The sequence below is a fragment of the Canis aureus genome, chromosome 29, assembly GCF_053574225.1.
Source record: "Canis aureus isolate CA01 chromosome 29, VMU_Caureus_v.1.0, whole genome shotgun sequence".
In the NCBI taxonomy this organism is placed as follows: domain Eukaryota; kingdom Metazoa; phylum Chordata; class Mammalia; order Carnivora; family Canidae; genus Canis; species Canis aureus.
Window position 1 is genome coordinate 17,166,899 of NC_135639.1, and position 27,547 is coordinate 17,194,445.

Sequence of the window (27,547 nt, forward strand, 5' to 3'; positions counted from 1 at the left end):
TCTACCAACCTGCCCACCCTGACCACGGTGAACAAATTGCTTTCTGGTTGTGGTTATAGATGCTCCAGGCATAGTTTGTGCCAATATATTATGGCATTCGAGTCCATTTCTCTAACCTGACTTACTTTATTTGTCTTGCACCAGAAGCCCAGGTCCATGTGCACAATGATCTTACCAAGAGCTGCTACTACCTGTTAGGTAATACTCAGTTTATTACTATCTCTTTACCCACAAGGCAGTCCCAGCCAATCTCCTGAGGGAGCCTTTATTTATTTATTTTTTAATCCTGGAGACCACATATTTTCTTAATAAATCAAGAACCAAATTAAAAACACTGATCCCCAGAGCACTGAAGATTGTTTGCCCTATTCTAAATAGCTCCAGCTCATGGTGCTCTCCAAATTCCGTTGTTTTCCCCTCCTTCTAAGCCTTAAGAGGCGACACTGCTCAGACTCTGGCCTGGCTGGAGCCCACAGAGGATGTGCCTCACAGACAGGTGGGTATAGTAGTAGAGATCTGTGGTTGGAAGACAGGCAGAGCAAAGAACTCCAAGTTGAATGAGCAAGAACAGATATATGGTGAGATATCCCATTTGGTGGGCCAAACGGAAGAGGAGAGAGGAGAGGGTGGGTGGTGGATGGGACCAAAATGATCCTCCTGGTCACCAGGCAGAAATGAGGAGTGAAGAAGCAGAGAAATAACCTCTGGCAGCATCTAGGCTATGGTCAGAACCACAGGCATGGTAACTCCCCAAACTCCAAAGGCAGACTTGTCCACAAAACACCCCCTTTAACACAGCTTTCTTTGGCAGCCTCACTTCCAAGGCCATTCACACCAAGGTGGAAAGATGCAACCATTGAGGGAGTTCTGATTTCTCCAGTGGCGCTGGAGGCCACTTCTGATGATGCCTCAAAAAGGAGCAGACTCCAGGGTGGACTCAATCCATCCTGCTCCTACCCTTATCCCCAGCACCCAAACAGCACCTGGTTCAGAAGCATTCAGTAACAGTTCGCTATATGGGCCTGGGGCCGTCCTAAGAGCTGGCGTCCCTGTTGTGTTATCCTGAGAGTCCGCAAGAGCTGTTTTTAAGGTTTTTTCGTAATTGGTGTGCAGAAGCAGTAGATGCCTGTCTCATGGAGTCAAGTGAATGGCCTCTGTGACAGCTCAGCCAGAAGTCTGATGTCTGAAAACCTCCCCTGCAACCCTGCTTGAGTCCAGAACATCTAGTCCCCTTTTAATCCTCATCTGCCAAGCTAATGAGATGGTACGGTCTTGTCTACCTTAGAACCTGGCCTGGGAACCCAGTCCCCAACCAGTCAGAAGAGGAGAATAAGCCTTCTTGGAGTGTCACCCAATATTGCAAAAGATATGGACAGATGTTCAGGCATTGTAAACAACCAGGAGTAGGGCTCAATAATGCTGAGACACTCAAGACGAAGTTGAAAGGGGAGCTTACCATGTACTTTTTCGGCTGTCTGCAAGCCTACTAAGACACCGTACCCTTTGTCCAAACACTGTAGGGTGCTGTACACAATACCATGTGGTACCACCAAAAAAATTACTCTGAATGCATTGCCCTGACAGGGATAAAGAAGAGGCTGGGAGCTGGTCACACCAGGGATAGAATCTCACTTCTAAGACTTCTCCCCCCGTACTTCTCTGTGCCCCTCCCTAGTGTCCAGATGACATCTATTAAATTCAGGCACTGCTCCACAAGGGATCTTGGCCTCTGGCTTGGAGAAGAATAGCATCAAAAAAAAATTGCTTGCCAACAACCCATAAATTTAAACAAGTCAGGATGGCAAGAGGAGGTTGCCTGGGAATCATCATAGAAGAGAAGTCAAAAGCAATGTGGTTTAAAATGGGACACACAGACAGATACCCCTCCAGCAGGATGTTCCTTCTTTCACAAAGACAAATCCTTAGGGCTCCCATGAGGATTAGGAAATCATCTCTTTACTCATGTGACCACTCAGAGTCTTGACACTCCAAGGAAGGGTCTGGTGGACATGGGAGGGGGTAAAGGTTCTCCAATGGACAGCACATCTGACTTGACTAAAGGTACCAGCTCTGACCATGGCCCTCAATCTCAGGAGGGTGAGTCAGGGGAACAACAGACACACAGGGGCATGACTGTCGTTCACACCCAAGTTGGGGCACAGCTTGAGTAATAGAGTCCCGGCTGTGCTGACTCAGTCCTCCTGACCTGGGAAGAGGTCTGGCTTGCTCTGATCTCAAGGATGAGGTCCATACAGTGGAAACTGTTGAAGCTGTGTCAAAGCTTCCTGCTTTTTCTCCTCCTCCTGGCTTAGCCCACCATCATGGGGAGTGGAATGCAGCAGAAAGGACCACACGCTGTGCAAATATATGCTTTATGCTCTGGTCCTCACACCCACTCACACAAAAGACATACCATTAACAAGTACCAAAAAATGTGGGTTTCTTCCCAGAGTCCTCTTGCACTGAATCCCTCCCCTCATTAGCAACCACCTTTAACATTATTTGATTCTGAATTTAGACAAAGGAGGAGGTGAAAATCGGGGGATCCTCAGCATTTACACATCTAAAGCTCACTCTGCAAAAATAAACTTTCCTCTTTAAAGCCTCTGTTTTAATCATTCCACCAAGTGGCCTAATTTTTTTTCCCTTAATTTGCGGGATCCAAGCAATTTTTACTGTGGGTGGTAACAAGAGTCTAACTGTTTCTAATTATTTAAAAAACAAAACCACACACACAAAACAAAACAACACAAAAATCTATGCTGCCAATTGCCAAGAGACTCAGAAGCCACAACTTCCGGTAATAAAGATTTTTCTTTCCAACTATCATAAACTGGCGTATCTGGAGAGCATCTGTGCGTCTGCTCAGTGCTTCCCATCCGTGATAGCGGTGAGCCAGGCCCATGCACGTTACAGAACGGAGGAAGACAGTGCAATGGGGAGGTGAGCGCCTTGCCTTTGTGAACATATGAAGGCCCGGTCTTTAAATCCCAGCCCCTAACCAATTACTCTCAGTGGAACTAAAGACATTATTATTTTTTTTAATTTTGTGTCACAATGTCCCTCTTTTTAAAAATGAAGACAATGGTTCTTATCTATTGAGAGGCTTACGTGGGTGAATATATGAAAACCATCATAACCAGAACCATATATAAAAATTTATTTATTTATTTATTTATTTATTTATTTATTTATTTAATATGTAAAATGGGAACAATATTAGTTTTTCTCTCATGGACTAGCTGTAAGGATGAACCAAGAATATTATGAAACACTGGAGCCAGGGCCCAAGGAACACCAGATTTTTAACAAATGGTGGGTAAGTATTAATACTAAACCACACCCCCTACCAGGGAGCGAGTTCACGTTCCTTTCTTCCCAGCAAAGAGATGAATTAGAAAATACCCACTGAGAATTAATAAGTGAAGAGCTGATGTTGACAGATGTTTACCAGGCTCCATGTAAGTCATCTGCCTTACACACATAAATTCACTGAAATCTCCCCAAGAAATGGAAGGTAGGTACAAAAATGTCCCTGTTTTATCAATGGAAAAACTCAGACCTAGATGGGCCTCAGGAATGCACATGGTCATTCAGCAAGCCACGAGCAAAGCCAGAGTTTGAATTCATGGAATCTGGACTCAGGCTCCTCCTAATCATTCCATGAAGCAGGCTCTGCAATAACCATACCCCTAGTATCAAAATGACATTCTCTCTTTTAAGGTAAGCTGTCTCCTACCAAAAAAGCTTGCAAGGATTATGATTTTACCATCGACCTTAAAAGCTGGAATAACACGTAGATCCTTTTCATGGAGAGGAAATCCAATGGGAAGACCTTGCTAGTCAAGACCCAGGAGGAGGAGATTAACGTGAAGAAGAAGGCAGGAGTTTCTTTGGGGCTAACCTGGACCCCCATCTGCACAAAACGAACCTGTTCCACTCAACCTTTAAAAGAATCCAGTAGCATCCTCCACTGTCCAACCTTGCTTTCTACCCCACTTGTTAATCATGCCTAGAGGGAGGCAAGTGTAACTGCAGGCAGTCAATTTTGTTAATGGAATTCTAAGCCCATCCGTTTTCAGTTGGGAGGATGAGAGAATCTTTCACTGTGTTTCTCTAAAGCAAATATTTAGTGCTTTCATCTTTTAGTGCCCTAACATGCGATCTGTCACCCAATAAAAAAAAATAAACCTTCTCATGTGTGTGTTTGTAGAAATGATACAATGCTTCCAACGTCACTCAGACAAATGGCGAGTACTTTCAGAGGAGAGCTGAGCAATCAATGCGCTCTCCTGGAGGCACGTTGGGGAGTTAGGGCACCCAGGCCCCACTTGCACCACTTGTGAAAATAACGCCACTGCTGGCTGTCTCAAGTCCCCTATCAGCTCAATCCCGATGCGGAAAAGCAACTTGTTTCTAACTTGCTTTGCTCCTGTTGTTTTGCCTAGGTACCCAGGCTTGCGTTGCTTTGCTGTGTGGTGGTATCATTGTGTTCTTTAAATGAAAACCGTTCTCCATCCCCTTGAGGACGTTTCTTCTCCGGAAACCTGTTGCCTGACAATGGTAGTTTTTTATCAGCAAAACTCGCTCCTCTTAGCTGAATAATGCCCCAAGTCTACCAAACTCTGAGAGACTCTTTTAGCCTGGTAAGAGAGAGGAGTCTCTTTTCCTGACTCTAATGATGTTTCGGATGCCAGAAAGCCAGAAGGAGAGCTATGACAGTGTTTCTGGATGTCACCTCCCCCATAATTTCTGCTTTCTGTGCTGGGTCACCGTTCCCACTTGTCAACTGGCTGCAATGGCAAGTTTCCAAGTAATTACAGAGACAGGAATTAGATGACACAAGAATTTACATGTGTACAATTGCTCGTACCTTCCCCAGCAGAATCCACAGCAAAGGCATCATCTGCTGTCCAGTCAAGTGTGACACTCTGAGCAGGGGACCTTTGGGGTCACCTCTGCTCATTTCTCAAGAGGACAGGCACAGACACAGGACCCTCCATCACACACATGTCCCTGCATTTCACTTTTCCCTAAGAAAGCATGAGCTTTGAACCACCAAAGGTGAAATGGTAGCTCTGGGCTTCCCATGCTTGTCCCAAAGCATAGCTGGGATGCCCTCACTGATGATCCTGGAAGCGCTCAATTCCTGCTTTCACCTAAGTAACAAGACAAGTGAAAACAGTCTGGGAGAAATCATGTTGGGTCAATAAAATCTATAAAAAAGGCACCATCTTCACTTTATACATTATGCCCAAAGTTTGATCATCTGTCCTGACATCTGGGAAAGAATAACATAGGTAATTCAAAGCAGAATAATCCCAAAGTTGTTTCATTGCTGCCTATATAATTAGCAATAACATATATTCTATATCCTTATTAATTGTATTTGTCTTTGGCCACTGTCAGAATTGGGTTGAATTCTCCATAATCCACAGAGTGGCCCAAAGCATACTGGGTACATGGGCAAGAACAGCCAGAAAATCCAACCAAGACTCGTCAATAACCAACATGCTGACAACCAAGGAACCACGGCTACATTTCTTTTGCTGAAGAACATTGCTTTTGCTGAAGGCACAGAGGAACAGCAGAGAATCTAACAATCAACAGTGAAAAATTAACCTCTCAAAGAGAGAATCAAGTCAACATTACCTTTCAAATGGCAGAAATGATAAAAAAATAAACATTTCCTGTGACTAAGGAACAGCATGAAGGTGTGTATAAGGTGTAATACAAACTGATGCTAAAATTCATTGAACTGTAGACCAGAAGATTAGTCAATTTTGCTGGATGATAGATTTTAAAATATGGTTAATCCCTTGAACAACCGGAGGTGAGGGTGTTAGAGACACTGCCCCCTACACAGTTAAAAATCCACATGCAACTTCTGCTTCTCCCAAAACTTAACTACTAATAGCCAACTGTTGACCAAAAGCTGTATCGGTAACACAAGGAGTCAATTAACACATGTATTTCTGTCATAGGTCTTATATACTATAGTCTTACAATAAAGCAAGCTAGAAAAGAGAAAACGTTATGAAGAAAATTGTAAGGAAGAGAAAATACTTTCAGAGTACTGTACTGGATTTATTAAAAAAAAAAAAATCCACATAGAAGTAGACCCACGCGAACAGTTCAAATCCATGTTGTTCAAGGATTAACTGTTTATGTTGCATGTGTATTTTTTTTAATGCTACATCTCCAAAGAAACTTGATCCCCACATCTGAAATCAGAGCACAAAAGCATATGTAATAAGTGCAAAACTGAAAAATAGACAGTTGTAGGTGACCCAGCCAAGAAAACTGCAATGAAGAATGCTCCCCCCAGGAGTCTGACCTGAGTACATTTTGCTGTCCAAAGCAGGACAGGGCCAAGGAGAAAGGAGGGTCCCATCCCATTCCCTTGAGAAGTGAACAGATTCAGGCATCATGAGAGCCATAGGCCCAGAACTGCTCCACTTCCCTGAGGAACTGCGTGCATTCTAAAGCCCATAGAAGATGCCACAAGCTATTTTGTCCTCCTCTGCCAGCCTCCACCCACCTTTCTCATGTGTTCTTGAAAAAGTGGAAAGAGCAAAGAAACATCCAAGAGACAGAGTTGTGAACAACCAACAACCTAGATGTCCTTCCAGATGGTTACAAGTTACTTCTACTTTCTGGTGGAGCAGCTCCTCATTTCCCATGAAGAGGGGACCTCTCACCTGTCACCCGGTCTCCCAGTGAACCACCTGCCCTGCCAGAAACCCGGTGTGGGGAGCCAGGCTGAGCAGCAGTGATTGAGAGCTCCCCTGATCCCTGTGCTCCAGCCCCATAGCTCATGTGCAACCCAACATCCTCTCCTGCCAAGTCTGTTTTCCTAAGCAGCGAGGGGCCACTGCTGGGGCATGGTGCTGCTATGCAGGGGCTCCGGCAGAGCTTGGCAGACACAGTGACTGGTGGGGCTGGGACATAAATCCAGGGGGGGCAGCTGCGCACCCTCTGTCACCCCAATTCCTGCCCACCTTCCTTGCTTCTCACCTTCTTTTTCTGGTGACCTGAGTTCCTCCCCTTGTCAGAAGGAACTGACTTGCCAAAACAGAAATTTTCACTGTGAGCACAAACAGGCCTCTTACTCGGACTTGCCCAGAGAAAAATGTTTGTCTCCTGCTGCACTGGTTACAGAGCTGGCTGTGCACTTGTGCTTGGGGGCGAGGGGATGGCCCCAGACACGTGCGTGTGCACAGAGACAGGCACACAAGCCCCGGGAGTTTTCTAACAAAAAGTCAAAAACCCTGCAGCTGTACAAAGGTCACCTCCTTCCTCATTTTCAGCTCAAGTCGAGGGCCCAGCAACTGATTGGAGAAGGACCGCCACGGAAAGGCCAGCCAGCCAGTACCAGCATGTGCCCCTGCGAAGGATACTAAGCCACTTCTATCACCTTCCTCCCCAAAGCAAGTCAAAGAAAGAAAAGTTTTTCGCTCCTGTATTTTTTTTAATACTAAAAGGCTTAAAGGGGACTTTCAGAGCTACCATGTGAGAAGGGTGGAAATGAGTGCAATAAAGGACGGAACATGATTTCTTAGTATTGCCTCCTGCTGAACTAGCTGCACCTGATGTAAGAAATACCTTTTGAATAAGGTGCGTAGGACTGTCCTGAGAAGGAAAGATTAAAACTCAGATTTCCTACTTTGACAGTAACTGCCCTTAATAAAAATGAATAAATGCAGCCAGCTCCAGAGTCTGGGCACAACTACGGTTCTTACCTGTTCTCAATTTCCAAACATCTACCTCCATGGCATCATTAAAGACACCAATAATAAGAAAGGACCCAGAGACAGAGATATCACAACAGAGACTGATGTGACAGGTAATGAATGATGTGACAGGTTCCCACAACCATTAGTGGGAAGCATCCACTCCCTCTCTCCAAGTACTGACTGAGTCATTTGATCGGGGTGGGGGGGAGACACCTCTAAGGAATGAAAAAAAAAATCTGAAGGCTAATTTAAACTCTCCCTGGACACAGGTTAGCCCATTAAAAAGTGATCTGTCACCTAACAGAATTACAAAAGGGGAGGACCCAAAACAATAAACCGTGTGGGTGATAACGTGTCACGCATCAAAAGTCAAGTCTTCTCTATTAATGACCTTTGTCACACGAGACGCCAAGAAAACAGGTGACTCACAAAGAATGGGGAAAAGAGAGGTAGTCACCAAGATAAGAGCCGTGATATAGCCTGTGGCACCCTGGTAGACGTCAGACAGCCCAAGAGGCATGGCCACAGGGCAGGGAACACCTGCATCTTCCACAGGGCTGAGCTCCTCAGAGAAACCCCGTGCATTGGGTTGGCCGGGGCTGCCAACTTTGTATACCAGCCTCAGAGGGTGAGAGGACAAGAGTAAGACGTGAAGAGAACAGCATTCACGGCATTGGGTCCAAGGAATGGCCAACTTCATGGGAATCGGGACCTAGAATGATCCTCTCCCTCCCTCCCTGGGCCAGTTTCCCTGTCCAAGCTTTGTCCAAGCTGTGTCAATCACGTAGGAGACAGACTACATCGCAACGCACTGGGAATGTGCTTTCACTGAGGCACTAGAAATTCCAAGTGGGCCATGACAGGGTCCAGTTCTACTACTGGGGTGGTTCACAGGCAGAAAGAGATGCATTCATTGGACCCGGAAGAATTCAACAAGGAAGTTCTGCAAGGAGAGAATGAGAGATAGAAGTAACAACACCGGTGGTCTCACGAGTGTTCTCATCCTGAGAATGAATTGGGCCGGGGGGATGAACCTGCTGGTCGGCCAGCACAGAATGATCCAGGGCTGTACCCATGAAGCTATGGGTCATACTAATCATGAGGGCAGTATGGACTGTCTGGGTCATTTTGCCCTCATCATTTTTAACTCACATCTGCTTCCATGTGCAATGCAGCTACACTGTAACAGTGGAATTTTAGAAATAGTTTGTTTGCAGTAGGGCCATGACTAAGCCTATGAGGGGATACCCACATGTAGAATGGGCAACCATTAGAAGTGTTACAAAGACTCTTCATGGAATACGTAGGAAAGTGCTCCCATCTGGAGAGATGTAAAATAAACAGAAAACTGCATATAATATGATATGAGCCAGCCTATGATTTTCTAAACACATCTCTTAAAAGACTGAAAGGAAGTCTGTCAAAATATTAACATTGCCTTTGAGAAGAACTTTTACTGTTTTCTCATTGCTTCTCTATGCAATCCAGAGTAGGAAGACAAATTAAACATTCTAGCATAAAAGAATGCTAGCAAAGTTCCAATGCAGAGATTTATAAAGCAAAGACTTCCCCTCTAATGTACTTTGTTGTGTAAATCCAGATTTTCCATACATAATGTGTATTGAAAAATAGAGTACCAAGGAAATGAAGCAATATCTATATTTGTTTCAATGACTAACAAGCAAAAATAAAACTTCAGCTGTGATGCCATGCTTTTCAGAAATCAGACATATAATAAGCCACAGATTTATAGGATGTGGTCTAATAAACCTAAGAAAAGTTTCATTTCCTCCTTCACCAAAATGGTTCACTCCCTGTCTGTGCAACTAGCTTTGCAAAGTGAGCAGATGTCTCTTTTTTTTCCTTAAATGTGTAAGTTGAGAGATTAATAAGCATCAACAATAATAAGGTGCACCCCAAATACACACATACACACACACTCACTCCCATATCCCTAAATACAAAATAAAAATAGGCTCAACATCACCAAAAAGGTAAGTCACCCAAAACATCAAAAGGGACAGAGCGTGCCATCTTGCTAATCGTCGGCCACTGATCAGGAAAAATTTGTAGAACCTCTGAAAAGGAGGAAGCAAGGAATAAGGGAAAAGATTCAGACAAAGAACTTTTTAAAAGGTTGTTGCAAGCATTTCCGTGAAAATGGTATTAACTAAGCAATTACAGGAAAAAACACTCTTTCTTATCTGAATGCACTTATGCCACAGGTCACACCCTATTATTGTCACTATTAAACATGTTAATAGCCCCAATGCAATGACTTTGTGTGGCTAGTTTTAAAAATGTACATGAATAGCTAACTAGAAAAAAGTGACTCACGCCTGCCCAGGTGGATATTGACTTTCTTAGTCATATTTACTCAACTGGTCCACCAACCTTACTTCCCTGGAGGACAGGGCTGAAATAACAGAATCCAGCCAACTTGCAAGGAAAAAAGAGGGAGGAAACTGAAAGTTCAGTCTGGCTGGGGTAGAGAGTGACCCGAATGTGGTGGTGGTAAAGCAGAAACTGGACTCCGAATGTCCCAAATCAAAAGCTTCCTCCCAGCCCCTGAGAAGGACTGACATATGTCCTTTAGCAAGTGGAGGGACGGCTGGTATGGAAGACTCGGAACCATGGGCTATTGCCGTGGTCTTCAGTAACAGCAGTTTTATGGCTCTGCCCCTGTGCTGTGTGATCCCAAGCAGTTGCTACACCTCCCTGTGGCTCCCTTGCTAGAAGGGGTCGCAGCATCTCCCTCTTGGGATGGTCCTCAGGTTCTGAAGAGTAACTATAAGCAAAGCGCTTACAGGAGCGCCTGGCCCATAGGAGATGCTGTGTAAAATCTTGCTCTGGTGCCCCCTGGAAGCAGGCTGGGCAGGTGTTCCACGCCCATCCCCTTTTACAGACACAGGGGGTGTGTCACAGAGGGGTAAAGCCTCTTGCCAACAGAGGTGCACTCAATCCTACTTCTGCCTCCCATCTCATGTGGTTTCCACTATGCTACCAGAGCCGCCCCTAGCACACCCACGCTGTGGATCGGGGTTTCCCTCACCCACGATTCGTGAAGTAGAAAGTACTACAGGGGATACCTAACTAGCGATGCCGTGCCAACGCCGCCGGCAAAGCAGGCTGTCCAACTGAGCTGCCCAGCAGGGGCTGGCCCCTCACACGGACACACTCTCAGCATGTGATGCCCCAGGGCTCGTGCTGGACCCCAGCTCCTCTGGCCAAGCCCTACTTTGTACGCTTCGACTCACTGGGTGCTCACAGCTGCCCACGTGTGATTCCCCTTCACCGGCAGGGCAACTGAGGCACAGAAGCTGGGTAACTTTGTCCAAGTTCCTACAGCTCATGGGCGGTGTCTGTGTGTCTGGCCTATTCACAGTTCAGAGACTTAGACCTGATCCTGGAAGTGGGGTGGACTGGTGCTTCCCCGAGATGTTTCTGTGTCCTGAGGGCAGAGCCAAGAAATGAACATAGTCACCAGCATCAAGGATCTCAAGTTATAAGGAAGAAACCCGGTCGTCCTGTTTTATTTTCCTCATACTCAAAATGGGTGCCTGGTTCTCCTTTATCTACCTCATAACTCTGACCAAAGATTAATGAGTTACCATTTGCCAGGCCCTGGTGGAGGGACAGCCATGTGCGGCAGGGCCTTATCATCTGTGGCCAGAGGACCAGCCGCCACGCTTGTTAAAGGCTGGACCAGTGGGCAGCTGCTGAGGAAAGGCTTCTCTCAGGCCAAGGCTCCTGCACAGAAGAAGGCCTCCCTGTCCTGTCACGCCCAGATCCATCAAAGGACATGGGCTTCCTGCATTCACCGGCTCCAGGAAGTCTGAGTACAGGCACCATTAGTGGATGAGGAAGGGACCAGAAACATCCTCAGTTTTATTCACATCTGGCCAAAGGGGGGCCCCTCTACATAGGAAGGTCTCCGCAAGACACTAACACATGAAGTCACCGACCAGAATCAAGACACGTTGTAGTGTCCGGAAGCATCCTTGGTGTCACGTCAAGTGAGAAGAAAATACCAAACTATTGTAAGGTCCAATTCCAATTTTGTGAAACATCTTTAAAGTCCAGAAACAAGAATGATGAGAAAGAAATGCTTCCCAATATTAGGCCCTAATGCCCAACACAGCACCCAGCACGTAGTAGGTAGAGTATCAATGGTTTTAAAGGATAGAGGTCTCACTAATTGGCTCTTAAATATTCATTTTTCTTTTGAAAAAAAAAAAACTAATATTAATACTAAATCATTTGCCATTTAAGTCTTAAAGAGTTCCTTAAAAAATTTATCATCTGTGTTGACTTTTGCTTTTCTGAGAAGGAAAGCATGATCTACACGGTCTTTATTCTTTGGGATTCCTGATTTGAAGAGAACTGTCATTCCCAAGCATGGAGCAATGTGGGGTACTGACATCGTATTGAATGATTTAAAGGAAATGAACAATGCTTCCCGTCCTTGGACAGCCACGTCTGCGAGAAAAGCCATTCACGGCTGCCTCAGGAAGGTACCACTGCAGAGGACTGGGCATTTCTCGGCACCCTGAATTCTCCAAGAGAATCTCTAAGTTCTAAATAACTCAGAACAAAGGCAAAATTGAGGTAATAACTTCTCTTTCTCCTGGGAGCTGTGGAATGTGCCAGGAAAGCATTTCCTGGGGGTCAAGCTGAATGGGATAACATAGAGTTCATCCTTCTCACAGAAGCCACACAGGACACTGGACCACGTGTGGCCTTTCCTGGGAGCCGGGCACCTTGGGTTCATGGGAGCACCACCCTCCACCCTTTCCTCGTAAACTGGCATCCTTATGGCTATGATAAACCTATCAGTGATCACGACACCCAGACAGCATGGCACCCGACAGGACAGCAAGATGCCGGGAACTCAGGGCCGTGGCGCACTCAGGGGCCCTGCCCTGGCACAAAGCAAACTTTGGATGGGTGGTTTCAGTTCAGAGCTAGCTCATCTCATACCGTCGTTCTGCTCCGGGACCTACCTCCAAACACCAGGGCTCCCCAACCTTGTGTAAGGAGTGGCTCCTTTTCATGTCCCTGAAGACTTGAGTGCTGACAGTGAAGTCTGAGGGGGGGTAGAAGTGCTGACAGTCATGTCCCTGAGTGCAGCAAGGGAGGGGGCACTGCTGCCAGGAAGAAACGGGAACAGAGTGAGGCTTGGGAGGGAGGGGGACGCAGTCACCGAGGTATTCACGGTCCCCAGCAGGACTTGCTTCCCTGACCCCACACTTCTCGGCAAACTCCAAGCAAGGAGGACTCTGGCTCCCGTGGCGACCCCAGGACTCTTCCACCTCCCTGGCTTCTAGCTTCGGGCCCCCTCCGTAAGCACAGCCTCCTCTACGCGCAGCTTTTCCGCTGCATCCCTGCCCGCTGTGCCCCCCTCTGCCCAGCCTTCCCCCAGGGGACGCGGCCGCTGCTTGCTCCAGCGGCCCAGCTGGCCAGCATTCCCTCTCTCTCTCTCTCAACTTACCTTACTGAATCCTCTATTCATCTAAGCCACGTGATACTGCTGGTATTTCTACCCTACAAAAACGCAATTACATATGGTTCCACCCAATACGGGAGCTACTTGAGGATCTCTCTGGTCACCTCCCCCTCTGCCCCTCTATCATTTTTCGGAGAGGTGGCTACGCTTACATCTCTGGACCTCTGGGAAACACCTGGCTGCACACAGCTTGAGTGCTCAAGAAGTATGTGCTGCACTGCATTTCAGCCCGGCTGGAGCTCCAGCAGGCCAGCGGCTTCAGTTCACTGACTGCCTACTCTGTTTGGGGCTCTAGACAGGAATGTGCCTGTTTTTCTGCAGCTCCTCACAACCACCCTGTGAGGTAGGTATCGTCATGCCCATTTTGCAGAGGAGGAAACTGACTCAGAGACGTTAAGGAGCATGCCCAAGGTCACACAGCTAGTAAATGGCAGAAGGGGAATATGGACCAGGTCTCACTCAACTCATGGTGCTGCTGTGTAGACTCGGTTGCCCATCCAGATGTTGACTACTGCTCTATAAACAGGATAGAGAATTTAGGGGCGTAAAGAGAGACCTGGGGTCCAAGAAGAGCTATTTTACAGCAAAGAAGTATCATTCTTACCGTCTTTTAAAAAGGAAAATGTCTATGTCCTTTGTATGGATGTATGACTTTTCTACTCTAGTTTTTAAAGGGTTTATATGGAAAAAAATGCCATAAATAAATTATTCACCCTTCTTAATCCTGAATAAAAGAACTCAAGGTTAAGACTACGACATTGAGCACAAAACTCAATTATCTTATGTTCTGATATTCACCCAACATCAGCAGAAGGGGCACAGTGGGTGCTAAAGGCTCTGAGAGATAGGAAGTCGATGGAAATAAAGGACAAATTCTATAAAACAGCAACCACATTTCCGGAGCAATTTACGTGGTCACCATATTACCTGGTCCCCCCTTGATGCGGGGCAGGGGAGTATCCAGGTGGATTAAACCCATCCCAAGGCCATGTGAACTCCCAAAAGGGGAAGGGGCCATGTGACCAGCAAACTGGTGCTACCCCAGGGCCCTAGCTGGATGCAGCTGTCCCTGGATCTGGCCCTGGAAAGCCACCATTGCCGGAAGCCCCGAGGTCTGCGCCCCAGAAGGGGCAGACCAAGCCCTCAGAGGAAGCACTAGTTGCCCGTGCCCGGAGGTCTCTGGTCTCCGTCTGGGAAACAGAACCTCCCATTCTGCATTTCTCCACAGCACTCGTTTGTAAACAGGAATGTGAGTCATTAAGCAAGCAGGAGTCCATTTTCAAGATCAGCCCAGCTTTACAATTAAGGTAATCCTACTCTGCCTTGTTATAGGGGTGACTCACCTTACTGTCTCCCACTAGAGGTGACATGGTCTAACCCTCCGATTGTTCCTGGAAGGAACCCAGCAATATGGAGGTTTAAATCCCTGTCTGTTTGCTTTGTTTTCTAACCCGGTGCTGACAGCAAAGAGCCAAGGCTCCCAAGGGCAGGCGCCCCAGAGGACTTTGGAGAAGAAATGTATCTAAGACCACAGCATCTTTATGATCTTCCCATGGCCTTTCCTCGGGGTCCATACTCCCAGAGGGGCCTGTGGCTTAGGACATGTTACTTACACACACACACACACACACACACACACACATACACATACACCCTCTAAGATCCAGACCCGCCATTCCTGGGAACCTCAGAGCCAAATCTGCACATCACTTTAAGCAATTATTCTATAGGAGCTCCCAGCTTTGAGACATATGAGATTAACTTTATCATTATCTTCTCTTCTGGGCCTATGCTGCTTTTCTTTTTTTTTCTTTCTTTCTTTTTTGTCTTTTCTCATTCCTTTAAATATTCATTTCCAATCTTTGTGCATAATATGAAGTCTTCTAAGCCACTTCAAATTTTGGAGGGTTAAAAAATGCCTTATAAAGAAACGCAAATGTATATAGAAATACAAAATCATTCTGTAACGTGAAAGGACTGTAGTGGAGTCTCCCCTTATATGAAACTCTTCAACGGATCCTAAAGATTAAAAAGCAGACATCCACCAAGTTTTCTGCTCAGCATCCATTCATGCTTTTTTCCAGTAGCAATACCCTGAATTGTTTAGAAGGTACCACCCACCTCTCAAGCCACGTAGTTTATGTGAGGTGCACCCCTCAGTCCAATTGCACTCAGCATACCACACCTCCTGACCACAACCACTGGTTCAGAATTACAGGGGAAGGTAAGCTCTCTCTGGACTTCTACCTGCTTTCATGAAGTGACATCAACCCAGAGCCAAGGAAAGAAATGGTGGCCTGGTAAATAGGCCCCTGGATCCAGCTATGCCTGATGCATGCCACCTGTGCACTTTTCAGTTATGAGCTGTGGGTCAATACATTTATTTTGCTCAGGCCAATTTGAGAGAAAGGAATCCTAACTGGAACAGTCTAGTCACCAAAGCCAGACTGATTGCAATAATTGTCCATCTACAAATCTCTAAAACTAGAGATTCTCCGGGAAAAAGTAAATGAAGGCCTTGTGAGCCTCATGCTCCTGGCAGGCCAGGGGGGTTGTGATAAGGCAGTATTTTGGAGTAGGCACTTGGTACTTTTTGAAAGAAGAATGAATGTAGCTTGAGGCCACTTTCTGGGACAGGGAGAGGGACCCTGAACAACAACACCTGAAGGAACTGACATCCAGCCCTCCTGCTCCTCTAACAACACCTCTGACACCACTGGCCACACTGACCTATTTTAAGATGTGGTCTCCAGAAAGATAGAGCTGCAGATACTTAACAGCACTGAAATCTGCCTCCTAGCTCTCTCCAGCTACACCACCTGTGACACAGAACTTCTGAGAGATGCATTTCGCCAGAGCAAGGTGAAGGTCTGAAACTGTGGCATGTCAAGAGAGAAAGCAGACAGAGCGGGTGGCGGGTTTCATTTTTACTGGTGACTCAGCACCTGATGACACAGAGTGCTGACCAGTTCTGGGCATGGCCACACAGATCAAGAATCAAGATGTGTCACAAAAAAAAGTTGTGACAATGTTTGCGTCCTCTACTGTTCTGTTTCTTTCTGAGCTTAGGGCCACCCTTCAACAAATGGCTGGATAATATTCAAATATTAATACAGTAGAATGGAACCCAAACCCAATGAAGTCTGATTTGCTTTGCCAGGAAAAATAAAAAAGAGTATAGAAAGAGGACCTCAAAGCATTTAAGAAACAAAAACCCTAAAAAATACTAAAGCCTCAAGAGATAAAGATGGTATATGAAATAATGTTATTCAGACTCAATTTGGCCAATAGCTACTGGGCGAATTCTGAGCCCACCCTTCAGATAGACCTAAAAAGTCAAAAGTTTTCAATTTTGTCTCGGAGAAGTTTGATGTGATGGTTAATTTCATGTGTCGACCTGACTGTGCGCCACTGGGTGCCCAGATACTCAGGACAAATATTATTCTGAGTGTTTCTCTATTTTTTGGACAAGTTCAACATTAAAACTGACAGACTAGGGGCCCCTGGGTGGCTCAGTCAATTAAGCATCCAACTTTTGATTTTGGCTCAGGTCATGATCTTGAGGTTGTGAGATAGAGCCCCATGTCAGGCTCCGTGCTGGGTGTGGAGCCTGCTTACGACTCTCTCTTTCTCCTTGTCCCTCTGCCCTTCCCTACTCTCTCTCTATAAAACAAAACAAAACAAAACAAAACAAAACAAAAAAACTGGCAGACTAAAACTGATGCCCTCTCTCATATAGGTGGGCCTCATCCAATCCGGTGAAGGCCTGAATAACAAAAGCCTGGTCCTCCCCTCAAGGAGGGATTCTTTCTCCGGCCTGGTTGCCTTCAGGTGGAGCACTAACTTTTCTACACCTTCAGACTCCAACTGCAACCTTGACTCTTCCAGGGGCTCAAGCCTGCCAGCCTTTGGACATGAACTACACTGTCAGCTCATGTGGCTCCCAGGCCTCTGAACGCAGACTGGACGACATCAAAAGCTCTCCCACATCTGTGCCTACTGCAGATCTTGGGACTTGCTTGTCTTCAATATTGTGTAAGCCAATTCCTCACAATAAATCTCTTTTTACACACACACACACACACACACACACACACACACACAAAACTATTGGTTATGTTTCTCTGGAAAACCTTAATATATTTGAGTTGTGTTTTTTATGTGTTTCCTCCCCCAAGCAAGAGGGAAAGGATTATTTCTGGGTCTCTGAGAGAAATCAGAATTGTGAAATGAAATGGATCTTAGAAATTGTGTAATCAAATTCTTTATCATTTTTATTTTAAACCTCTACGTCTAGACATAAAAGGACCTACCCAGGTCTACACAGAGAAGAACAAAGCAAAACTAGACTTTAAAAATGGGAGTTCAGGGTTCTATATATAACATGGAAGAATTTTATTTTGAAACTGCAGTATCTTTGGAGGAATAAGAAATCCATTTAAGGGGCGCCTAGGTGGCTCAGTTGGTTAAGCATCTGCCTTCAGCTCAGGTCATGATCCCAGGGTCCTGGGATAGAGGCCAGCAGGTGGCCTGCTTCTCCCTCTCCCTCTGCTTCTCCCCACTACTCATGTGTGCACATGCAGGCACGCATGCTTTATCTCTCTCAAATAATTAAATAAAATCTTTAATTGAAAAAAAGAAAGAAATCCATTTAAGAGAAAGGCACTGGCAAGAGCCATTCCACTAGAGAAGCCAATAAGCAAAATGACAATTTTTTTTAATTGCTAAGTGCATAAAATCCCATCTCTTAATCATTTACTCACATATATATACACACATGTGTAGAAAAAGGACGCCAGAAAAGAAGCAATAGCAGCCACTCATCCAACCACCCACCCAGACTACCAAAGCCCACATACACATGTCACCTTGGAAAGAGAGTTCAGGTCTGTACAGGTCATGCTGCTCTATGCTTTAAGCGCCATCAATAATTCTCACCTCTGAAGGTGAGGTAACTTTGGTGGGAACTAATTACGTTCAAAATATGTTGTCAAACAACTTAACACAGATGCAAAGAAACTGTAATCAGAGCTACAGACAGACAAGTCACCATTTTTATCATTAAAGCCAAACCACGACATGATCACTGACGTGGCAAACAGAAAGCAACATCTTTTATTTGTGGTTACATTTCCAAACTGTGAGTGTGTGCAAGTGACAAAGCGTGAGAGTATATGCGAGGTACATACATGTTGGCACATGTGTGCACACCTGCATGCACATGAAGGTGGGCAAGTGTCATCACTTATGGAAGACAGTGGCCTAGAGTCAAGAATGGCAAGTGGCCACACAAAGGACTGCAATTCCTTCTTCCCCTGTCACTGTCCCTGAGCCTCCTGCTCAGAGCTGGCATGGGGTCAAACATGATCACCGTCTCTATGTTCAAGGGATGCAGAAGTGAAGTCTGCCTTGTCACTCAAGAACCTCATCTCAGTGAGAAAGACCAGAGTCAAATGGAAGGCAAAACAGGATGAACACGAAAGAAGTGAAAGTTAAGTCCATCCTTACACGTGTCTTTTTATAAAGCAAAGTTCACAGGGCGCCTGGGTTGGCAGGGTGGTTGGTAGCATAACTTCTTTTGTAAATGTTTGCACTGTCCTACATTATTTATCCAATTAACCACCATTTTTCAAGAACTGATCATATGGGGCGCCTGGGAGGCTCAGTGGTTGAGTGTCTGCTTTTCGCTCAGGGCGTGCTCCCGGGGTCCTGGGACTGAGTTCCACATGGGTCTCCCCACAGGGAGCCTGCTTCTCCCTCTGCCTATGCCTCTGCCCGTGTGTCTCTCATGAATAAATAAATAAAATATTATTCTTTTTTTTAAAAAAAGGCAAAGTTCACGTCTTCTCAACCTCAGCACAGAAACAGAGGCAGGGCCGCAGTCATCGCTATCACCCACTAACTGGCTGTGTGGCCCACATTTCTGAGGCTCAGTTTGTCAGGTCACTAGAAGGTGCCTTCAAAGGGCCTGGTCTACCTCCCACAGGCTCCAATTCTTCAGGGTGAGCAGAACACAGAGCAGGGGAACTCATTAGGTCTGCGAATGGCTCTAAGTACAAATCCAATGTGCCTCAAGTTCTGGATGTGGCCCTTGTATCATAAGAGGAGATATTTACTGAAGACAGTTATATCCAAAGAGAAAAGGTCATACCTAAAGTTTTCTTTTACCAGATAAAAGCCATACATGGCCAAGAAAAAGATTTGAGGGATAAGGTATCATGAATGAGGATTTGAACCATCATTTCGAAAGATGCTTATTGGCTCAAAGAAAATTTTACCAACTTGTGTTGTTTTCTGGAAGAAAAAAAATACTTCTGCATATCAAATATTAAGAAGTTGGAGATAAAACATAGCTTTTTTTCATTACAGTATCATAAACAACAAAAGAAACAGTATTTTACAACAAAAGAAAAGTAAGTATAAAATAGTTTCTTAAAGAATTTGGAGTAGGGGGAGAGCCTCGATGGCTCAGTAGGTTAAGCATCTGCCTTCAGGTCAGGTCATAATCCCGGGGTCCTGGGATAGAGCCCTGTGTCAGTCTCCCTGCTCAGTGCAGGGCCTATTTCTCCCTCTCCCTCTGACCTGTCCCACTGCTCATTCTCTCTCTCTCGCTCGGTCTCCCTTCTCATGCTCTCTGTCTCTTTAATAAATAAATAAAATCTTTCAAAAAAAAAGTTTGGAATAAAGTAAAAAAGAACTTACTTGGGTAATTCTGAATAAAGGAGATAATTTTATTTTTTAGCTGGTATTAACACTAAATTACCTTTTTAAGTGATGGTCAAGGCTTTACTGGAAAGTAAAGCCTTGCTTTATGAAAGGCAATAATGTCGAATGGCTAACCTTAATATTGGGAAATCAGCCAAGACATGCAAAAGACTGAAGGAATTTCTAATAGACCTTGCTGGAACGCTCAACGAAGCCCTTTCTGAGGCTATTCTAATTCCTTGGATACCCAGACACTAGCAGAGCCCTGGTGCATCTCTCCCATCTGTCTCCTTGGACAGTGCAGAGGTTCCATCCACTCTGGCCCAAGCACATGGCAAGTGAAGCTTCTCCCTGCCACCAACCTCCATCTCCATTACCTGCATGTGGATCTAAGAGTCCTTGCCCTCAACAGTGTAATCTCTCCAGACAAAAAAAAAAATGCCTTGAGCTCAAGAACAAAACCCGCTCAGCAATTACTCAAGAGAACAGGAGCTGATTCCCAAGCGTAGACACAAAATAGAATCCCATGTATTGTACCCAGCAGTGACCGCTATGGAAAGACTAGGAGGCATGAGCTCAGGTCCAAGAACCGCAGGCTGCAGGAAGCGGTAGGAGTCCAGCCCACAGGGGTCAGGTGACACTGTGTCTTTAATGAGATTCCCACTAAAGGGGGGGTTCCTTGTCCCAGACCAGCCCTTGGTTCTGTATCATGTCACCAGGGACCACGAGCAACACTGTACAGAATCCAGGAAGCAGGAGGAGCAAAGGGGGCTGACTGACTGGGACTTACACGGTCTACCAGTAGATCCTCTCCTTCAAAATCAACATATGTCCTATGAAGACAGAGACAAGCAGCCAAAACGGGACTAAATATGGCCGTAAGGGCCACACAGGCATCTGGTGTGCCTGGGGATCTATCTAGCTACCACTCAGGAAATTTGGAGTGCTTCACTCTGAAAGAGAAAGCAGTTTTGATAAACACCACCCTCCTCCCCTGTCAGTGGAGACCAAATGTTTTAAAATGCAAATAGCAGGTTTCTGGAACAACCCTGGAATCTCTCCTGGAAACGTTTTCATAATTCACATCTTGTTAACCACAGGAGCCCCAATTACATTTCTTCTTTTCTCATTTCCACTAACCAATTATTAGCATTAGATACCATACTATTTTCTGCTAATATGTTTCCTGACAACATCAAACTCCAGAGGGTCTTCCTGGTATAGGAGCGGAGCCACTGTGCAGATGAGGGCAGACTTACAAGAAAATGGTCTTTCAACCCTCTCAGTGTTTACGAAACACTATACAAATTGCACAAAAACATGTATTAAGTTGAAATCGTTTGGAATAAAGTTCTTCCCCAACATTATAAAAAGAGAGATCCCAGTGGAAAGATATAAGGATATAGATATTCAAAAGCAATGGGTTCCCCGCAGGCGGGACCAACCCACGACACCATCTCACTCAGAATGGGAAGGCATGCGAGAATTTGGGGAAAGGCTCACCAGCTCCATTCACCAAGTCCTTGGTTCCAAAATGACACTGGCCTCTTTCCATCATCCCCAGAAAGAACTGGGCTATCATCAATCAGATAACTTGAGCGCACGCCCGGAGCGACCGCAACAGGTCTTGTGCAGGCTGTCATGATGTGGCAGGAGGCAGCACTGCTTTCCTCAAGGTGGGCCCTGCCTGAGTCAGATGCTTGGCTAGTAAAAGTGGGGTTAAAGGGAGCCTTGAGAGAGAAAAAAATCCTACACTTGTGTGTGCGTGTATAAGGCAACAGAGAAAGTATACCCACAAACTGGAGGACTCCATCCATCTCACTTCTGTTTCTTCCCACCACTAAATGGATGGGTCCTCCTGATAACATGCAGAGCCCAGAATGCTGAATACACGTTCTCTTTACTTAGCTGGTTCTGAAAGAACCCGTAATTTTCAGGGTTCTCTCAGAGACTGTTAAGGGTTCCTTGCTCCTTAAAGTGAAATTCATCTTCCTATGTCTAACACATGCAGCCAATAAAGAAAGAAAAAAAATACAGGTTTTCCCTGAAAAGCTTTTCCTCACAGTACTTAAGAGATATTAATACCCTCAGGTACTGGAGGCTAGTGATCAGGAGTGATTACAAGGCAGCTGACCTGGGCTGGATCTACCCAAAGCAGAGAAACTAGGCCCTTGGCCACACCAACCCCAGGGCAGACTGCAGCCAGTAGGGCAAATCTGCACCAAGTCTATTTCCCTATCTCTAGAATGTAAACATACCTGGGCCTCTACATATTTACAACAGGTAAAACCAACAACCAAAACAGTAACAAACAAGTAAACCACACACACACACCCATACCAAGAATAAAAAAAAAAGACTCCCCAGGCTGGAACTAACCTCATCTGATCTCAATCTTTTGGATGCCATTTGAGTGATGAGCACCCGAGGAGAAAATGAAGACAAAGGACACAGTCCTGCTATCAGGGACATGTCTGAGTCACTGGAGATACTGTCTTAATCTTCAGCCAACCCAGCAAAAGTTACCAGCAAAACAGTTATTACCTTTACACATGAAAAGCCTTGTGTTTCAGGGAGAACAGGAACTCTACAGTCATCTTTACCCAATATCTGGTCCCTGGTAAAACCTGTTGAGGTTAGAACTTGTTAAAGTAGGAAGATCACTCAAAGACTCGGAAATCTTTGCCCCATCATGGTATTTATCATAAGAGCACTTACAAGAGAGAAGGGATGATTTTGAAAATTAAAGCAAATATAATATAATCTAGCTTTTATTTTTAAAATTCTGATGTCTACCATCAGCTGATAGGTCAATGAAATGGGATCTATCCATATGATGGAATATTACTTGACTATAAGAAAGTAACAAAATATTGATGAATGCCACAACATGGATGAATACCAAAAACATTATGCGGAGTGAAAGAAGCCAGTCACCGAGGACCACGTATTGCTCAACTCTCTGAATGTATGAAATGCCCAGAAGAGGCAAATCCATGAAGGCAGAGAGTAGATGCGGGGGATGGCTAAGCACTGGGGGAAATGGAGAGTGATGAAAAATCTCCTGAAGCTAATTGGGGTGAAGGCTGCAAAATTCTGTAAATCCACCAAAAACCATTAAATCGTACACTTCAAATGGATGAGCTGTATGGTAGGGGAATAAACTTATTTTTTGATGTTTCAATTCGCACAATCGCCATTGTCTTATCTCTAACTGCTTTCTATTTGAATTCTGAGCACACTCCATTTGAAACGACAACACAACTCTGGGAAACAGGAAGGATTAAGAATTATTATTCCCATTTTACAGGAAGCAGAGGTCCATGAGCTTCTATTTCCTATTTTCTATTGGCTGGCTAGGTTTCCACAGGGTACAGGGAAGAGTGTAAAGGCTGGGGTCATAGGCCTTATCATCCCCCAAACCAGGGAGGGACTAATCACCAGCTCTTGCCAGATGTCTAGAAACTTACTCAGTTGGGTCATACATACATGCTACTAAACAAAAGACATTTGAGAATGGCACTTGGATTACTGGAATATAATTCTCAATAGCATGAAATTCAGGTTAAACACTTTAGCTCAAAAAGCAGGGGAGGGGGAAGAAGTCATCTCTTGAGTTGATATCTGGTGGGGTGAAAATACACCCAATTAGATGTGGCCATATAATTTTCACATCAAACATCCTGTGCTCCCAAAGGCAACTAATGGCACAGCTTGCTGTGGATTTTCCCAAGTTTTCAAGAGCAGTGACAGCCCTCTTCAACAAAGCCATTTAACATAACAGAAGGTTAAAGTGGGAACCACAAACACTTGCTTTTCTTAATTTACACCTTTCATTTACTTCCCCCAGAAATGTCATGGAGAAGCCATGAAATTTATGATGTACTGTCAATAGAGGATTCCTTTTAAGAACATGATTTAGAAAGCAAAATGCAAATTCTAGAAGGTGATCTGGAACTATACCTTCAAAAACAAAAAACTTGTAGTATTCCAGGAAAAGCAAGATGATTTGTTTTGGATCTCTCACTTTAAAAAAATAAAAGATGATCAGAAGAGTAGAAGACTAGGGTTTTGAGAAATGTAAATGTACTAACTTCACATTACCTTTTCTACTGACCAAGAAAGTAGGATACAAACCCACTGCTGGACCACAGCAGACAAAACACGGCTCATGAAGCTATTCTCTGTGTCACAGACCTTTCTGAAGCCTGAGAAGCTACTAGTTTTTATAACACCATGCTCGTGTCATACTGATTTTTTTTTTTGAAGAAAACTCTAGTAAACCAAGATATTAAGTACATAAAGTAACTGTGAAAAAAAAAAGACAGCTTAGAATGTACATCTGCAAATTGGTGTGCTACTCGTTTTAAAATATTCTTTCCTATGCCTGAATCTCTTCTGTAGTTTCAGGAGGGATAGCTGCTCAATAATCATTTATGCTAAAAAGCAGGCATTCTCCACCTCAGCACTACTGACATTTGACCACTCTTGTGGTGGGGGCTGCCCTAGCAGCATCCCTACTACCCACTAGATGACAGTAGCATCCCCTGCCCAGCTGTGACAACCAAAAATGCATCCTGACATTGTCAAATGTCTCGTGGGGAGCAAAATCGCCCCAGCTGAGAACCAGTGAGTTACAGGTAACTGGCAGGAAAATATTCCCCCCTGGCATGGACTGATCCAGAGGTTCTGGCCTGAAAAAGTACCTGGATCACTGTAGTAGGAGCAGCAAAATCACCCAACCCTAATCCAAATCCTCGGATGCTAATAGGGAAACCCAGAAAACTATGGTGATGCACATGTCCCCAGGAGGCCCTCAGTGACCAATGTGTAGCCTTCAGCTATGTTCAAGGTCCTGGGAGCCCTACAACTCTTTTAATATTGTCCTTAATGTTGTCATTTACAAATGTATGAAGTGACAGTACTAGCAAGATTAGTATGCGGCTCAAGGCAAGGAGGAAAGGGTTCCAGTTATGTTTAGATCTCTTTAAAATCACAGAGCTTTAGTAATCTGCTGATCTACAATAAATAACCTAGTCCCTCAGGAAAACTCAAACTAATACCTTTCCAAAGTCAGGGGAATCTGTTGGTAGCCAGCTGGCAAAACAATGACATTTTTACTTCTGATCTCCTTAACAAAAGAGTTCAAACTATAAAATAAAGAATGAAGCCCCAGTCTAACTTACAGATCTAAAATGTTCTGCATAAAGCTAGTCTGAGTCTCCAGGAGATCCAAGATCACATTTGTGCTCAAGGCAAGAGAGGTGCTAGCATCAACATCCTCGCTGACCTTTGAGGAAATATAGTCAAATTGACCATCCTCTGGATGCTCCCAGCCACGCCAGCTCACCAGCGAGGGACACAAGAGAACAGCACCAGATGCAGAGGTACAAACCCCAGGCCCATCATGACATCCCAGTGCCTCTGGTCCAGAGCAGAGAAACGCGACAATGCATCATCATTCCTGGGGTGTGGTTTGTTTTCTGGACATTGTGCCAGCAACTCCCGCCCGGAGTCATCCAGGCCACTGGGATGGGCAGCAGTCTGGCTCAGTGACTCATGCCGAGGCCAACAGGTTGGGAGGCTTGCAAGAATGGAAATGGGGCCGGAAGCAGCTCCGAAGGGAAGAGTCAAGAACATCTTGTGACCACTGAAATCCAAACACTTTCATGATCACATCAGAACATAGGCTTTCAGGGTTGGCACAATGATAAGTTGACAGTTATTTCTCTATAGGCCCCAAGAGGAAAAAAGGGAGCCTGGGAGCTCATGGTCAGAGCTCTAGACTGGAAAGATACCTGCTTGAAAGACAGACACACACACACCCTATCAGGAGGACAGTGCAGGACCAAAGCAGCCTTGCACTTCCACCCACACACCAGGCCACCTGGCTCTGCCCTATGGAAACACGGCTGGTCACCCACCTCCTAGGGTACACACCCACCACTGGAGACACGAATAGCATAGTCGCTCTGGCTTAGAGGCCAGATTCATCACTCAGCACTTAACACCTGGATTTAGTAAGAAACCTCAAGAATCCTGGTCTCTGCAGTTTACCCTAAGATACCAGAAAGGTCTTGGATTCAGTGCCACCCCCACATCATTACCATGACATATACAGGAAAGCAAGCACACTGTTTCTTGTTTTGTTTTGTTTTGCTTTTTCCACCCAAAAGGCAGGCAGAAAACAACAGATGGCTAGAGATCAAGGCAAGAACCAAGGTATGAGCACCCTCCAAGTCACGTGCTAGCAAATAAAAACTTCTCCTACTTTACTGCCAGCTTTCTGAGCATGAACAACATCTGTACTGATTCCTTTTATTTAACTAGTTTATAAGTGAGTGAGCAACTTGAAAAGCACTTTGCCCATTTATTAACAGCCATTTGCCAGAAGAGTCCTTCTCCTTGGGGAAGGTTACTAAAGAAGGGGCACCCCAACTCTACTTCCCTCGGCAACCACACAGCCCCAGGCCAGCCCCCTGGCCCACAGGAACCCACTCATTTGGAGACAGGTGACAGTCCTCCATGGATCTATACCAATGCGACCTGCCTGATAGGATGTGCACCGTCCCCGTGCTGGGCCAGCAGGGACAAACCTCAGCAGGACAGGCAACCAGCTCGGAGGCAGTCAGCTCACACACAACCGGCACAGCTGCCTTGGGCTCAGCTCGGGTTTCAGTTCAGGCACCAGCAAGGTTTGTTCCCGGGCCCAGTCCCAACACTGATAACATTCCTCACAGCTGCCGCGCCGGAACAGAGAAGGTGAAAGGCTCCCCCGTGTAAAGTGTGAACCAGGGGAGAAAATCAGCAAGACGGGGGTGAGAAGACACAAGGGAAAAGGAGGTTTCCCCAATCCCCTCCCCACCCCGGAGCCCCTCTAGGCGCTCAGGGCCTCCGTACTACTTCTCCACATCTGCTCTAACATCACGAGACAGCTCCTCCAGCTTCTCCTGGCTGGTGGACCTTGAGAGCAGGCCTTGCCCCAAGAGGGGAACGCCAGGAGCCCTCATTCCCAACCTTCCCTGGGCAGCTCATCTCCCTCTCCCCACTGACATGGGAGACCCCGGGTATTAAAAGGAAGGAGTCAGGGGATCCCTGGGTGGCTCAGCTGTTTAGCACCGGTTTTTGGCCCAGGACGTGATCCTGGGGTCCCGGGATCAAGTCCCACGTCGGGCTCCCAGCAAGGAGCCTGCTTCTCCCTCTGCCTGTGTTTCTGCCCCCCTCCAATGTCTATCATGAATAAACAAATAAAATCTTTTAAATAAATAAATAAATAATAAAAGAAAGGAGTCCATTCCACCCAAGGTCCAGATCTAACCCACCAGGCATTCCACTCATTCCTATACGCTCATTTGTACTCAAAAGATTGTTGGGGCGGAGGGTGGGGGGGGAGGAGGTGTGCAGCCCCTGGGCGGTTCAGTGCATCTGCCTTTGGCTCAGGTCATGATCCTAGGGTCCTGGGATCGAGCCCCATATTGGGCTCCCTGCTCAGTGGGGAGTCTGCTTCTCCCTCTGCCTCCCCCCACTCGTGCTCGTGCTCCTATGCTCTCTCTCCCATAAATAAATAAAATCTTTAAGGAAGTTCACTTGGGTGTTTCTA

At 45.6% G+C, this 27,547-nt stretch overlaps 1 protein-coding gene across 18 annotated transcripts in view; it reads right to left on the minus strand.

Annotated features, from left to right (window-relative positions):
- TCF7L2 (transcription factor 7 like 2) overlaps nucleotides 1-27,547 on the minus strand; it is a 199,448-nt gene that overhangs the window by 59,660 nt on the left and 112,241 nt on the right. For 14 of the 18 annotated variants that reach the window (XM_077877595.1, XM_077877599.1, XM_077877600.1 and 11 more), the window contains one exon: nucleotides 12,740-12,883. The exons of 2 other annotated variants lie outside the window; for them this stretch is intronic. In XM_077877595.1, the coding sequence (XP_077733721.1) occupies nucleotides 12,740-12,883 (144 nt within the window). The remainder of the gene's footprint in view (nucleotides 1-12,739; nucleotides 12,884-27,547) is intronic. 2 more of the 18 variants (XM_077877594.1, XM_077877602.1) reach the window with 1 other exon arrangement.